Source organism: Acipenser ruthenus, chromosome 24 (assembly GCF_902713425.1).
Source record: "Acipenser ruthenus chromosome 24, fAciRut3.2 maternal haplotype, whole genome shotgun sequence".
NCBI lineage: Eukaryota > Metazoa > Chordata > Actinopteri > Acipenseriformes > Acipenseridae > Acipenser > Acipenser ruthenus.
In genome coordinates this window covers 12385309-12401897 of record NC_081212.1, presented here as the reverse complement: position 1 = coordinate 12401897, position 16589 = coordinate 12385309, and the positions used below count along the sequence as shown (strand labels likewise).

General features: G+C 42.0%; 1 protein-coding gene across 2 annotated transcripts in view; it reads left to right on the top strand.

Annotated features, from left to right (window-relative positions):
- Nucleotides 1-16589, top strand: part of LOC117971998 (enhancer of mRNA-decapping protein 3-like) — a 55892-nt gene that overhangs the window by 13319 nt on the left and 25984 nt on the right. For both annotated transcript variants that reach the window (XM_058998389.1, XM_058998388.1), the window contains exon 4: nt 7404-7745. In XM_058998389.1, coding sequence (XP_058854372.1) covers nt 7404-7745 — 342 coding nt within the window. The remainder of the gene's footprint in view (nt 1-7403; nt 7746-16589) is intronic.

The following is a 16589-nucleotide window of genomic DNA, read 5'->3' as shown; positions in this document are numbered from 1 at the left end:
ATGTCACTGATGCCTGACCTGGTTATTTTAACCCTGTGTAGTGTGTGTGGTTTCATGGCAGAAAGTGAAGACCCCACTTAATCCTGTAAGATCAGTGTTATTTATCCCGCTGGACTGAACTGGACAAAAGGAGAAGAAAGAAGCTCATTTTATTGTTTATAATTGTTTTTGTAATAAACACTTTGTTGTGATCTAAAATACACCAACTGGATTCTCATTGCAGTGCCCAGTATGCAGTGCATCACTGCTGCACTTCTTGTTTTTGGAAGAAATAGTGATGCCCAGAATGATTGAATAGCAAGTGTATGTGTTCTGGCTAAAGTAAACAAAAGAAAGTACACTAGCACTTCCTCCTTTTGAGACAACAGGGGTGCTGTGAAAGTGCAATCATTGTTTTTATTTATTTTCTCTTCCCTGAGCACGATGACCATGCTGGTAGCAAGTGTGCAATGTGAATTCCCTTCCCATTCTCTTCACTTTACAGAACAGCAGGGTGCGAAAATAACCGGCGGCAATTGCCTTGGTGCCCAAGCCACTTGCTGCAATGACTCTCAAATTAAAAAAAAAAAAAAAAAAAAAAAAAAAAACTTACGGCAAAAGTTGCCTATATGCCCATCCGTCAACACCATCACATCTGATCTACAACCCATTCACAAACTTGCTCAGCGTCAGCTGGCCCGTTCAGTCACAATTCAGTTGAATTCTGTCTAATCTCGTCCTGCGAGAAAATGACTCATTTTCATAATGTATTATTATTATTATTTATTTCTTAGCAGACGCCCTTATCCAGGGCGACTTACAATCGTAAGCAAAAACATTTCAAGCGTTACAATACAAGTAATACAATAAGAGCAAGAAATACAATAATTTTTGTTCAAGTAAAGTACAAGTTTGACAAACCACAATTCAATAATACAGCAGGTAATAGTGATAGTTACATCAGGATATGATTAAATAGTGATAGTTACATCAGGATGTGATTAAATACAAAGTACTACAGGTTAAAAACTTGGCAGATTACAGTATTCTGAAGTACAGGATTAAATGCAGTAAAATAGGGGCTGATAAGAGCAAAAAAAAGCACATTTACATGAATGGTGATAGTGTCCCAGGATACAAACAGAGGAGTTCTACAGGTGCTCTTTGAAGAGGTGAGTCTTAAGGAGGCGCCGGAATGTGGTCAGGGACTGGGCAGTCCTGACATCTGTAGGAAGGTCATTCCACCACTGCGGAGCAAGGGTGGAGAAGGAGCGGGCTTTGGAGGCAGGGGAGCGTAGCGGTGGTAGAGCTAGTCTTCTAGTGCAGGCGGAGCGGAGAGGTCGAGTGGGGGTGTAGGGAGAGATGAGGGTCTGGAGGTAGCTGGGTGCAGACTGGTCAAGGCATCTGTAGGCTAGTACAAGAGTCTTGAACTGGATGCGAGCGGTGATCGGGAGCCAGTGGAGCGAGCGGAGTAGTGGAGTAGCGTGGGCGAAGCGAGGCAGAGAGAACACTAGGCGGGCAGCAGAGTTCTGGAATAGCTGGAGCGGACGGGTGGCGGACGCAGGGAGGCCAGCCAGGAGGGAGTTGCAGTAGTCTAGGCGGGAGAGTACCAGGGCCTGGACCAGGAGCTGGGTAGCATAGTTGGTGAGGAAGGGTCGGATTCTTCGGATGTTGCTCAGGAAGAATCTGCAAGTGCGTGCCAGAGTGGAGATGTGCTGGGAATAAGAGAGGCAGGGGTCCAGGGTGACTCCAAGGTTCTTAGCTGAGGAAGAGGGAGAGAGTGTGGTAGATTCCAGAGGAACAGAGATGGAGAGATCAGAGGAGGGGGAGGAGGAGGGAAAGAAAAGGAGGTCAGATTTAGAGAGGTTGAGTTTGAGGTGATGCGAGTGCATCCAGGAGGAAATAGCAGACAGACAGGTAGAGATACGGGAGGAGATGGTGGAGTCAGAGGTGGGGAAGGAGAGGAAAATCTGAGCATCATCAGCATAGAAATGGTATGAGAAACCATAGGATGCGATGAGGGGGCCCAGGGAGCGGGTGTAGAGAGAGAACAGGAGAGGACCCAAGACTGACCCTTGGGGGACTCCAGTTAAGAGAGGGTGAGGTGTGGAGGTTGCTCCACGCCAGGTTACCTGGTAAGTGCGGTTGGAGAGGTAGGAGGAGAACCAGGCCAGAGCAGTGCCAGAGATCCCCAGGTCAGCAAGAGATGATAGTAGAATAGAGTGATCAACAGTGTCAAAGGCAGCAGAGAGGTCAAGGAGAATTAGGACAGAGGAGAGAGAGGCAGCTCGGGCACATTTAAGTGAGTTGGTGACAGACAGGAGGGCGGTTTCAGTAGAGTGAGCAGAGCGGAAGCCAGATTGGAGAGGGTCAAGCAGAGAGTGGTTGGACAGGAAAGCAGAGAGCTGGCGGTGTACAGTCCGCTCGAGGGTTTTGGAGAGGAAGGGTAGGAGGGAGACAGGACGGTAGCTCTGGAGGGAGGTGGGGTCGAGGGTAGGTTTTTTGAGGAGGGGAGTGATCGTGGCTTTTTTGAAGGCAGAGGGGAAGATACCAGAAAGTAGAGAGGTGTTGAGGAGGGAGGAGATGAAGGGGAGTAGAGCAGGAGCAGCAGCTTGAAAGAGGTGAGTGGGGAGGGGGTCCAAGGCACACGTGGTGGGTTTGTGACCCTGGAGCAGGGAGGAGAGGTCAGAGTCTGAGAGGGGCAAGAAGGTGGAGAAGGAGGGTGAGTTAGTAGGGGTTGCAGTGGGTGTAGGAGTTGGAGCGGGAGGGGGTGCGGGGGAGGGAGAGGTGTTAAAGAGTTTGCGGATATCTGAAATTTTAGAAGAGAAGAAGGAGGCAAAGTCATCAGGGGAGATAGAGGAGGGAGGAGGGAGGAGGAGGGGGGGGAGGGTTAAGGAGGGAGGAGAAGGTAGAGAATAGTTTACGTGGGTTGTTAGTGGAGGCTTGGATTACAGATTGGAAATAAGCACATTTAGCAGAGGAGAGAGTAGAGGAGAAGGAGGAGAGGAGAGTGCGGTAAAGGTCTAGGGCAGCAGGGAGTTTGGTTCTCTTCCATTTCTTTTCAGCAGATCGCAGTGTGATTCTTGCCGAGCGGAGCGCAGAGGAGAGCCAGGGATGGGGAGGGGAGGGGCGAGCAGGACGGGAGGTGAGGGGACAGAGGGAGTCGAGGGAGGAGGTGAGTGAGGAGAAGAGGGTGGAGGTAGCAGAGTCTACGGAGAGTTGTGAAAAGGAGTCGATAGGAGGGAGGTGAGAGAGAGCAGTGGAGGCAAGGACAGAGGGGGAGAGAGAGCGGAGGTTACGGCGAGAGGTGACAGTGGGGGTAGGAGGAGCAGGGAGAGGGGGGAGAGACAGAGAAAAAGAGATGAAATAGTGATCAGAGAGGTCCAGGGGGGTGACAGAGAGGGTGGAGGGGCAGCAGGCCCTGGAGAAGGTGAGGTCCAGTTGACGGCCAGCTTTGTGGGTAGGAGGGGACGGAGAGAGACAGAAGTCGAAGGAGTGCAGGAGAGGGAGGAATCCAGCAGAGTGGCTGGGGTTGGAGAGATGGATGTTGAAGTCACCCAACAGGACAGTCGGGGTAGACAGGGAGGGGAGGGAGGAGAGTAGATAGTCGAGTTCATCCAGAAAGTGAGTGAGAGGCCCAGGGGGGCGGTACAGAACAATGAGCAGGAGTTGACAGGGAAAGGTTAGTTGGACTGCATGAAATTCAAAGGTACTGACAGAGAGTGAGATGAGATCGGAGGGGACAGAAAAGAGTAAGGAGGGAGAGAGGAGAAGACCCGTCCCACCTCCCCGTCCAGTGAGACGCGGGGTATGGGACAGGACGTAGAGAGAGGACAGGGCAGCAGGAGTAACAGTGTTATCAGGGGACAGCCAGGTTTCAGTGAGAGCAAGGAAATAGAGCGAGAGGTGGGAGGCAAAGGCAGATGAAATCAGCTTTGTTAGCAGAAGAGTGACAGTTCCAGAGTGCACCAGAGAGTGTGCGGGAGGGGGGGGAGAGGCAGAGAAATGAGGTTAGAGGGGTTAGAGGAGCAGTAGCGGAGGGAGGGCAGAGGACGAGGACGGGAGGACAGAACAGGGATGTGAGAGACAGTCATAGCAGGACAAAAGGCACAGTGGGAGCAGTAGGGTGGAGGGTACAGACCTGACTAGTAGAGAGCTTCTTCTAGAGCCCCGTTAGGTTTGGATCTATTGGAACAGCGTCTCAGCGCAGGCCTCCCCTCGCTGGACTCCCACAGCTAGACTCCCGGCTCTTTTGTTGAGGCTCTTCTGTTGGCTGGCGCGTCTGGCTGGCGCTGTAGACTCCCACAGCTAGACTCCCGGCTCTTTTGTTGAGGCTCTTCTGTTGGCTGGCGCGTCTGGCTGGCGCTAAAATAGGCTGCTTAGTATATATTAAAAAAAATTTTTTTATTATTGCCATTCTTTTTACTGTGCACCTCCCAGCATTAAGCCTCAAGAAAGACATACTGTATGATTGGTTAATGACGGGCAAACAGAGGGAGGGACGCTGTCAGACTGAGCTCAATATGACCGCACCTCAAGGAATTTTCAGTCACACGTGTTCACTGGCAGTGTCACTGTGTTTTTTTTTTTTTTTTTTCCATCTGTGAGCTCCATGGTAGAGAGCTGTCTAAAGCGTTCTGAAGTGTTCTAGGATTTCTCTAATGTTCAGGTAAGCAATGGGTGCACAACAATTCGTCCCCGATTTAATAATATTAATGTGAACTTACATCAAGTACTGCAGAAATTGGTTGTTCCTTCATATTTTAAGAGCCACTTGTACAGTTTGCATTCCACTGTGCTTGGATCATCATTTAGGCATTTGACAAAAAAATATCAAAACAGCAGTGTTTTCAGGCCACTTCTTTAGCAACTGCAATTTAATTAGTTTTCGATGCTTCACTGTCTGGTATTTCACAGACACGTGAATATCCTTCAAGCAATGTAGACCTATACTTAAATTTCCTTTTTAATTTACAGCTTAGTAAAAAAAAAAAACACACACACATAACCTGTACCACGTTTATACATAATCATATATTCTGTGATCATATATGGTATAAGCAGGTAAAATTGTAAAACTTTAAAATACAACGGTGCAGTACACATTCTGACTCCTTCCATGTCTTCAGTGTACATACATTGCTAATTTATATAGGCATTTCAATGACTGTTGCTGTTCTGTAATTAGGTGTTTTCCCCACAAAACATCAACGCTAAAAATGCTCAAATCCTTGCATCAAAAAAAAAAAAAAAGAGCAAGTAGCTATGTATGACATGGTTCAAATAGCAGCTCCCTGCGTTATGAAACGAGTTGAAGAGATAACATAGTGAACGAAACCCGATACAGAGAAGTGAATCGATTTCTGTTTTTATTTATTTTTGTGTAATACCTTTTCACTATCTTACGTAGTTGTGCTTTTTAACCAGTAGAATGTGTGCTTTCACTAAAGGGGTTACAATGTGTGTGCTTTAAAACATGTGATTCAAGAAAAAACAGCGTGTCCAGCAATGCACCATAACAAAACTGTAAATCCTTTCCAACTGTAAATTTCAAGCACTCTCCATTGCCTGATGAAGTTTCGAGGTTTTTTTTTTTCTTTCTTCAAAGCCGTGGTGTTAGTACAGGTTCCAGTGCAGACACACTGCAGACTGAACAACTCATTTGGCCCCTATCGTTATTACACTCCAGCCATGGGTAAATCTTCAGCCAGTTTGCCTGAAAATCTATCTTTAACTTTCACTTCACTGACATCGCTTATTTGTGCTGTTGTATCACTGTATTTTTTCACACATTGATTTCTCGATTTCCATGAATTAGAACCAGTTCCTTGTAATAATAATATCCAATTCTCCATAAAATCTCAATTTCTGAAAGAATTTTTAGCATTTAAAAATGCACTGATTTAAACGTTCGCTTCACCAGCAGACAGCTTGTTATATGAAATCCAGTTGAACTTGCTTACCCTAAATTATGAAACACATGACAGAGGGTTTTTAAAAGCTTTCATTACAGGACGCAGACAAGCGCTATATTTAGCTATTGTTAACAGACCTACAAACTTAAGTAAAAATAACCTAAATATTTATTTTTTTGCCAAATTACCCTTTTGTATTTTTTCATTATGAAAGAAAGATTAACAACCAGGAAAGACCATGAAACCTAGTGGACAGTGAAGATTTTGTATAATTCTTATGAAAAGAGCAGTGTATGTATGGAGAGTGCTTCAGGAAACCGTTACTGAAGTAAGATACAACTGTGCTGTGTGAGTCACGTGTTGCAAGATCAGCTTAACAAGTTGGCAGATATTGGACTTTCACTAGGCTGAAGATCTTATAGCTCTCGTTTACAGAACAGTATCCTTTACAGTACGAGGAACGGTGGCGCACAGGTCAAGTACATCGAGCTAACATACATGACCAGTAAATCTCACCTAATATGAATTGCCATTGTTTGGTACGTCTCACATTTTGGTAAAGATCCATTTTTACTAGTAGGCTATATTTTGGATTTTTGGATCAAATACACCAGCTGGATTCTCATTGCAGTGCCCAGTAGGCAGTGCATCACTGCTGCACTTCTTGTTTTTGGAAGAAATAGCGATGCCCAATGAATGAGTGAACTCACAATAGGGTGCTTAACACAAAAGAATGGGCGGCTGTGTGCAGAAGAGTGTTGTACTGTACCTCTCTGTCTTCCCCTTGCGTGAGAGAGCAGAGTGCTGTCAGAAGGGAGAACAGCAGGTTTGTCCAGTTTTTCAGTTTTTTTTATTAATAGAACTCTAATCGGATATCTGGTTTCTTTAAGACATCTTTAAATACCATTGTTTTGAGCTGATGGAATACTTCACCTTTGGACCCTTCAAACCAGTTCATGTAAAGTATTGTCACCCTTGGCAGGAAGAGTTGGTGTAATGCTGGCTTTGTCCCTAGCTCTCTGATATAAACCTGTCCCTGATGCCAGGCTGCTCTCTTCTCTGCTCTAATGCTGCCTCCCATATATCCTACCTCTTCCATCTAACCCTTTAATGTTCTGTCTTTTGAAAACTGCCCTCAATCATTTTATCCAATATTACATTTGCAATATTTTAGGGTACGTTCTCATTGCATTTAGATCTATCCATAGGATTAACACCTGCACATTTATTCCCAGACTATTTGCTGTTTGTTCCCTGCTGTTTGTTCCCTGCTACAGTATGTGAAATCTTAGAAACACTAACAGAAACTTAAGTTCAAGGATAAATGTTTTGCCTGGAGGTATTTGTGTCATTTTTTTTTTTTTTTTTTTAGTATTTCTAATTTAGCTGTATTGAGAGTTTTGTAGTTTACAGGTGATTTGCGAAAACAATATCCCTGGCAACATCTGGGACCTGCCCCTAATTGAATGACCTTTTTCTGATTCCTTCCTGTGATCCCTCTCCCTTCAGGGTCTTCAAGCAGCCGGGGCAACAACCAGACGACCCCCAAGAAGAACGGCATGAAGAACGGAGGGGGGCTGAAGAACAAGGATGACGAGTGCTTCGGGGACCCTCTGGAGGAGATCCTGGACACAGACTTTGACTTCGAAGGGAACCTGGCGCTGTTTGACAAGGCGGCTGTCTTCTCTGAGATTGAAACCTCTGAGAAGCGCAGCGGAGCTCGGTCTCGTGGCACGCCCAGTGAGCGAACCCCCGCCCGCTACCGGCACGACGAGAACATCCTGGAGGCAGAGCCCATCGTCTACAGGCAGATCATGGTGCCGCAGAGCGGAGGCAAGGAGTACTGCACTGGTGAGTAGACCCGTCTGCCTTTGAGCGCCATGCTGTTTTTATTGTGCATATTGCACTGACATGTTTTGGAGTAAAATAAGGAACAATGGTATTCTGCATTGGTAGTAACCTTGACTTGCATAAAGAAGGAAAAACATTGAGTGCAATAGCTTGCATCACTCTATTTTCAAGGTGTGGTATCCGAAGCATATCAACAAGCACAGAGAAACATCATCTGTAATTGACAAACCCAGGACTGGAAGACCCAAAAAGCTGTCTAACAAGAATGAGCAACAGTGGCAAACACTGTTGCAGTAGCAAAGGTCATTCAGAATGATCTAGACACCATTCAGAACTGGGCAGACACATGGCAAATGACAAATGATGCTTGGAACTGTAACTGAACTATTTCAATAGTAATAGTGTGTGTACGCATTATGCCTGACTAAACATGAAACGGTACTCCAGTGTGGACACTTTGAGCTGGATTAATTAAAATGTTTTTGAATACGGTTCTCGATCGGTTATGGAGTTGGACAGGGCCTAAAAGTAAATATCCTTAATATTGCTGTGTAAGCCAAATACGAGGAATATTGCTGCCACCTACAGGACGGGAGTGTACCTTAATCAATGCTGTTGTATTCCAGAACAGATTTTTTTAATGTATGGAATTTACGGTCATGTTGCTGCAGTGTAATAGATTACCGCAAATATGCATGTCTGCGTCCCTTTCCCATTCTGTGTGTCCCATGAACGCAAGAAAAAATATTTTTCCGTCCAATGGATTTATTTTGCGTCTAGGACGCAAAATTTTGCATTAACGCGACCTCTTATCAGTTCAATTAAGAGTCTAGTTAAGTAATCGGGCGCTTAGTTGGAATGAAAGCCAGCAGACACAGTGGGTCCCCAGGACTGAGGTTGAGAAACACTGGTATAAATGATGTTGGAGCCAACAAATCGATAAATATATAAATAAATGTATTGCTTTAAATGAACTAATGCACACTGTAGGTGACGCAATCAATACAAAATTGAATTTTTTGCATCCGGTGTTTATTACGTACACCATTCTCAGGCTTCATCTAATTGAACAGGTTAGTAATTGCTGTGCATTTAAATGAACTACCAACCAAATTTTAATCATGTGTTCCAAAAATACCAAAATCAAGAAGTATAACTCGCCTGCTAAACAAAAGCCAACAGTAGATTTGTTTTCATTTACATCCACTGGCGACAAGCCATAATATTTCTGATATTCGGTTTTAACCAGTAAAAACAGATAAAACACCCCCGATACAAACAACAAAATGAAATTGGTGTATAGCCAATAAACACTGGAAATGGAGACTCAATTCCCGTTGACTTGACCCCTTTCTCCTGTGAAAAAAGTTAATGAAATACCTGCAGCTGGGCAATGTCCTTCCTTCCTGATTTGTATCTCTCATTGATTCGTTCTGAATACTTTAAACCCACCCAACTACTGAGAGACAGCAAATTGTACATTTCTATTGGAGGATTGTAACACACTTGCGAGATTTAAAACGAGAGATTCTTATTTTTCTTAGATTTAAAGTATGATAGGGAGGATTTACACGCTTGTGAAACTTAAAACAGAATTGCAAATTGTGGCAATGTAAAAAAAAAAAAAAATGCCTAAACACACAAAAACCCCAGAAGAATATGCCCGTGACCATAAGGATGCAAGTACTGTCTAGTTACTATACATATTGTGACAGAAAAAAACGAAAGTAACTGAAAACACTAATGTCATACAGTATATAAAAAGCGAGAGTCCCGATAAAAAACGATTTAAATGAATAAAAACAGAACAGGAGCCCTAATTTATATTGAACACATTGCTTGTCCTTTCTCTTGTAGAATGCTGAGAGCTTAGCATTTAGCAGAATAATCACAACAATTAAGCATAGACCAGTTTTATACAGGTATCCTCTGTACAATTGAACCCCCTTTTTTCTTTGTGAACCAGTGAGTGACGCTAGATGGTTCTGAAATCTACATAAGTTTTGCCATGCAGTTAACTCAAAACTAAGGCTGGGGCAATGCTTAATTTTTCACTATCGATGTATCGTTCTCCAAAAAAGCAGATGCATTGACGTTAGGTTAAAAAAAAAAAAAATGCAGTAATACATGTGGAGCTGTGGATTACTGTGTAATATTGCTAGTAACTCTTTAAAAACTATTATGCATATTAAATTGATTACATTAATTTATGCATATACAGTACTAATTATATATTTTTTTATTTTTTTATTTTTTATCTTATTCGCATTGATTTGTAACAGTTAGGGGTCAAAGCAAAATCCCCCCCAAAAAAGTTGTTTAAATCCATAACCAGTCAGAGTAACAACCAATCGAGAGAAAAACTAAGGACGACATTTTAATAAAACACAGATGTGAAAGACATTTCCCCTTTTCGTCCCTAGCCAATAATTTTGTTTATATTAAAGTTTATATTATACGATACATCGATGCATCCCCTAAGACTTACTCAAAACATATACTGTACATAAATGCTATTGTATTTGATGCAGTGATTTTAGCAGCCCTGCCGCAGGAGGGACACGGTTACTGGTAGTGGTGTGCTGATTCACACGATGAACCGTGATGTTTTTCTTGATGATATGATTATTGATACAGTAACCCCTGTATCGATACTGTGTTCTTATTTTTTTTTTATTGAAGTACAATGTGATCTGTTAACATAAGCATGAGCATGCACTAATCCGTGTCTACACTGACAATTAGAGAATATTATTTATTAGTATGCACTCAAGCAGCCTCACCTACCAATCACTGTGTTCAGGGTGTTTTTGTCAAGGCCACCGGAAGCTGAGCGGAGGTGTTTAGTAATGTTGATGATCTCATCAGGGCGACGGCGGAATCAGACCTGCTCTGGCCTGTTTCAATTCCACTGTAGTTTTGTGAACCAGAACATATAGATCACTTTGTGTTCCTCCAAAAAAAAAAACAACCTCAAAACATAAAATGATTCTATTTGTTTAAAAAGAATCTGAATTTAGAGAACTGCTTTGTTTTTCTTTTCTTTTTTTGTCGGATTCAGAACTTTTGAAAAACTTTTGTTCCAAGAACTGTGCACATTATTATTTTAGTTTTATTTAGGGCTCATTTTGACCTTCGAAGGTTCGGAACACATTACCGAAGGAAGGTTCAAACCTTTGGTGGTTCTAATTTGCATAATTTACTTGTGACGTCACCATTGCTACTTGTTCATTTGATTGAAAAGCCTGTTATTTTACAGGTAATCCATGCAAGTGGAGTAAAACATTCACTTTTATAGTTAACAAATGTTATATAGAACAGTAATCCTGTTTTTATAATTTACATTTTTTTTTTTTTTTAAATACACGTTGTCAATAATATGAACTAATGCTTGTCAAGTGACCCCAGAGATTGGTTGTGGCTCCATGATACATCAACAGTCGCTTGCACAGTTTGCATCCAACATTTTTTTTTTTTTTGGTCTTCTGGGCATTTAACAAAAAAATCCCACAGCAGAGGGGTTTCGAAACCTTTTCTTTCAATACAGCTTGCACTATACAATGCTTTGCTGTCGAGATGGAGAATGAAGAAATTAAAGGTTTGCTTCTGGATAACACAAGCTGGAGGGGGGAGGGGCAGATGGTGCTCATTTTTCAAAATTAAAATGATTAGTTTTAGCGTATATTTTGTGTGTTTCAAACGTATCCTACCATAGCACTTCTCTTACACGGTCTTGTACACGAGGTATTCAGTACATATTTTACTGTTCGCAGATAAGTACATATTTTACTGTTCGCAGATAACAGCAAGCACACCGATACGTTATTTTAAACAAAATTAACTAGACCTAGTCCGTTTGAAATGGACCCAGTGTGAATGCAGCATTAAACTACCTTTTGAATTAATAATAATAATAATAATAATAATAATAATAAATAATAATAATAATTTTTTACAGGGCTCCAGACTGCAAATGGTTGCCAATGCTGCAAAAAAAAATTGTGAACAAAAATGCTGCCTCTCCCTCAATTTTTGTGACTGTGCTATGACGTCAGTCTGTAAGGGGAAGAATAGCATATCACATGTTTGAATAAACTGAAGCGCGAGATGGACAGTAATAAGTAAACTAATAATAAGAATTTCAACAAATACAAATGCGTGTAAGTGCAGATAGGTGCTGTATTAACACCAACAGAATACTGTAACCCCAGTTTCATGCAACAGTTGTGACAGCAACCAAACATGAGCGAGTGTTGGTGTAAAAATGTAGTGTTTAATATCTTAAATAGCAGAACCAACTCGATGCAATTTAAACTTGTTTTTACTGAAAAATAAAGGGTAACGTAATCATAGGAGCTGCCTGTTTTACATGCTGACAGACTTCGCTAACACGGAGCATGGGAGCAGCAGCATGCTGTCAGATCAGGACTTCACTAACACTGAGCATGGGAGCTGCAGCATGCTGTCAGATCAGGACTTCGCTAACACTGAGCGTGGGAGCTGCAGCATGCTGTCAGATCAGGACTTCGCTAACACTGAGCATGGGAGCTGCAGCATGCTGTCAGATCAGGACTCCACTAATACTGAGCATGGGAGCTGCAGCATGCTGTCAGATCAGGACTCCACTAATACTGAGCATGGGAGCTGCAGCATGCTGTCAGATCAGGACTCCACTAATACTGAGCATGGGAGCTGCAGCGTGCTATTACACATGTTACACTGCACACAATCAGAGGTGCCGTCACCAATTCATATAAACATGCTGAGTTCATTGCAGTCACCAGCTGCATAGATTAACCATTCAGCAGAATGAGGCAACAAACATGTGAGTACAGACCTTACTTTAAAGGTACTGTTATAGTATCACTTTAGTGTCTGAGCAAGTTGTTGTATTCTAAGCAGTTGAATAATAGCAAGCAGCTTGCTTTCCACCCAGCAATTGGATTTGGTGACCTTTTTGTCTGGAGCCCTGATTTGTAATTTAGTTTTAAAGAAATGTATTTTAAAGAATAAACGGGGAACAAAAGCAAAACCAGTTGTGAAGCTCATTTGACCAAACGTGCTTTTACCAGTGTTATTGCAAACACTTGCACAGCAAATGAGAGTGTTTGTTTGTTTGTTTTTTTCTGTTTCATGCTTCATTTACTGTATTGTGATACATATCATATCGTGACCCTCATATCGTGAAGACACTGCCGATACCCAACTCTAGTTACTGGGTAGTTGAAGCCCTCAGGGAGGAGTGCACTTAGTGGAGGTGAATGTAAACCAGCAGACACTTTTTCAAATGTGGATGTAATGAAATTGAATCATCATTATATATAGTGAAAACATCATTCCAAATTTATTGCAGATGTTGAATGTTTTTTTTTTTTTTTTAAATAACCTCTATATACCCATTTTTATGTTGTGTGTTTGTAGTATAACATAAGCATGTCCCTTTCAAATGAATATGTATTGCATTGCAACTTATTCATACTAATGTACCGGTTGTTTTCAGTCATTACAAGGGAAACTGAAACATGCACTTCTATTTTTACATACTGTAGAAGACAAGGCTGCTTGCGGCTCGATTCACTATGGAAAATACTTCTAATGGGGGTGGTCTTATTAACCTTTTGCCAATAAAACTGGTGCTAATACAGTCGGCGCCACTTTATCAGGAAGCCTCGGAAAAATATCCCGAATAAGTGTCTGTCCCAGTTAAACGAGAGGCAGTGGAGATGACCTTAGTCACACTTTTTATTTTGTTTCTTCTTGAAAAGAAAAAAAATGAAATTACATCACATTGAGTTAAATACATCATTTAAAATGTCAATGTTCTGCTTTTATTCCTAAACAAAATGAATCGTTTTTTATTTCTACATGAAATTAAAAAGAATGAAATCACATCTTATCACAAGGTGAGGCACCTGCGATGTTGACACGCCAACTTTCTTTGCAACAGCAGCCTGAGAAACCACAGGAGGAGACGCCTCCTCCTTCAAGAGTTCAACATGGTTTACGGTAGTCACAGTGTACTCACTACACTGTGCTACGCGACCTGTCTTGCTCTGAAAAGCGATCTCCATTCATCATTTGAAAATACTGTATCCCAATTAAACAAAGTGATGTCCCAATTAAATGACATAAATAGCATTGGGAAGAGCCATCTCCCAGAGTTGTATCCTTTTTAAGCAGAAATCCTGATTTATCAGTATCCCGATTTTAGGTGGTGCCAGCGGTATGAATAAGGGCGACCAGTCAAGACCGGGCGCTATATCCAGTAGATCTGGTATTTATATGTAAATTATGTTGTTCTTTTAATTTATATATATATATATATATATATATATATATATATATATATATATATATATATATATATATATATATATTTATTTTAAAACCATCCAAAATAGCTGTTCAGCACCATCACTGTATTGCCAGACTGGCCGTACATTGTTACATTCCTGGTAGCCCATGAAAAGGAACCTATCTGATTACAGGGTAGCAGTTGTAAGAAAAGTCTAACCCCTACATTTCAGAGCCACACTGCATCCTGGAAATCTCACAGAAGAGTAATGTCAGGGTGTTCAGTAACAGCTATCAGGTTGTGTAACACAGGTTGCACTACCTCCTGAGGTCAAATGTAAACATGAAAGAACTTCGAAGGGGGTAGAAAGCTGTGTGGTTTATGTTCATTGAAGCTACTTGGAATTGTGCATTGAATACATCCATTGAGCATTCATTCTCTCTCTCTGTGTCGCTCTCTCTCGCTCAGCAGTAATATAAACTAAGGAAGGGGGTGTGTGAATGTGATTGTTTTTACCACTTAATCTAAACCGGTGTGACACGGTAACAGAACGGCCTCTACATGGCTGTAACCGGATCCAGGCTGGCATTCTTGGAGTACTAAACCGCCCGAAGCCAGAGAGGCTGGCACAGTGCCATGGCAAAGGGAGGCCTGTTTGTTATTGTTACAGTGGAGGGGATTCTGTTGTAGTGTTTTGCAGGTGTATTTGTGCTCTGTTTCTATCTTGGCAGGTGGTGCCTCTGCTTCTTTTCATTTGCAAAGCTTATTTGAACCTTTTGAGTTATTAGATCACTTTCACACACGTAATTGTTGTTGTTGTTAAAGGTATACGCACACATCTGTGTATACAGTAACCTTGCACGTAGGCACCTCTGCTGTGTAACAATAACAAACAGATCTCCCTTTACATGTACAGAGAGAGACTGGTGTGGAAATGTGCAGCTGTATAGGTCATGTACATAGGTAGTACAGTACAAAGCAAACTGACTGTTCCCTGGGATTCCTCAAACACTACTGGCGCAAACGCAGTAAAACAATCCTTCTGAGTAAAGAGCTTTCGCTGTGTGTACCAAGGACAAGGTGTAGGGTTTAACGTACTATTTCTTTAATTCCTGTTCCCTCCCTTAATCTCTTACCTCTCAAACATATAATTAAAGACTGCGCTCTCGGGCACACAGCTCTCTAAATAAACATAATTTACCAAACTGGAAGCGCCAGTATTACCTTGAAGTGAGATTACTGTAAACAGGGACTCATTTTATGTGGGAATGATTGCATTTGGTGATGCTGAAATTGGAACCGTTCGTAACAGTGCAACGGTACACTGCCTTTCAGTGTGCATGTAACCGTGAAATCCCAACTGGATCAAACAAAATAAATTATTTTTTGAAATCAGGGTAATTCACACTGCCTCTCTGTCCCTCAGCTCTGACCCTTAGACCAGAGGTTCTCAACTGGGGGTCCGCAGCCCCCTAGGGGGCCCTGAGGAGGTTTCAAGGGGTTCTTCAAAAATAAACCAGAGAATGTGTTATTTTCCCTGCATGCTTACGACACGCTGAAACCTATTAGCTTGAGCATGTCACAAGCATGTGCAGAAATGAACACGTTCTCAGGTTGCGTATGGAGTAATAGCGCTATTTCAGCGGGAGCACGACGGATTACAAAGCAGAGGAAAACTCAATGGAAACAAACACAATAAATACCAGATATAGATACATTTTAAATTCGACCATCAGCATCAAAACAACAAAACCCACAGAATGATACAGAACTTCCTTCAACAAGTTCAAACGTAAGGGCTGAAGAACAGCAAGGAGGTGGTGTTGTGAGTTAAAAACATAAAGCCGTTATTAACCCTGCAAAATTAAGGAAATACGAAGACAGCTACGTGAACTTCAGTTTTATTTGTACTGGAAGTGAAGATATACCTCAACCTCAGTGTGTAATTTGTGCACAAGTACTGTCCAATGAATGTTTAAAACCATCCAAATTACAGAGACATTTAATTCATTAAATATATAAAAACAAGCAACATTCATTTTTTGTGCGAAAGGCTAAGGAACTGCTTGGTACTAAAGCCGTACTCAAATCCACAACTACCGCGGATAAAAAGCTTGTAGTGTCATTTTACATAGTGCCGCAAAAAATTTCTAAAGCAGAAAGATCGCATACAATTGCTGAGGAGGTGATAGTGCTGTGTAGAAAATACCAATGTGAAATGACACTGTCAAACAATGGATCACTTTTATGTCAGAAGACATAGTTTTGCAGTGCATTGGTCGGCTCCATTGACGTTTCATCAGACAGCTCCCTCAGAACCAAGTTCAGTGAAATGTCGCTGGTGACATTTTGGTGTGAGTGCTCCGATGAATACAGCACTGCTTCTTCTGCAACACAAAGTGTCGGTCCCATTCAGTACAACCTACTTATGCGAAAATGGATTTTCAGCCATGACATCGATGAAAACAAAGTACCGAGCCAGGATGAACATTGACCATGACGTGCGTGTGTGCTTGTGAAGATACCTCCACGTATTGACAGAATCATTG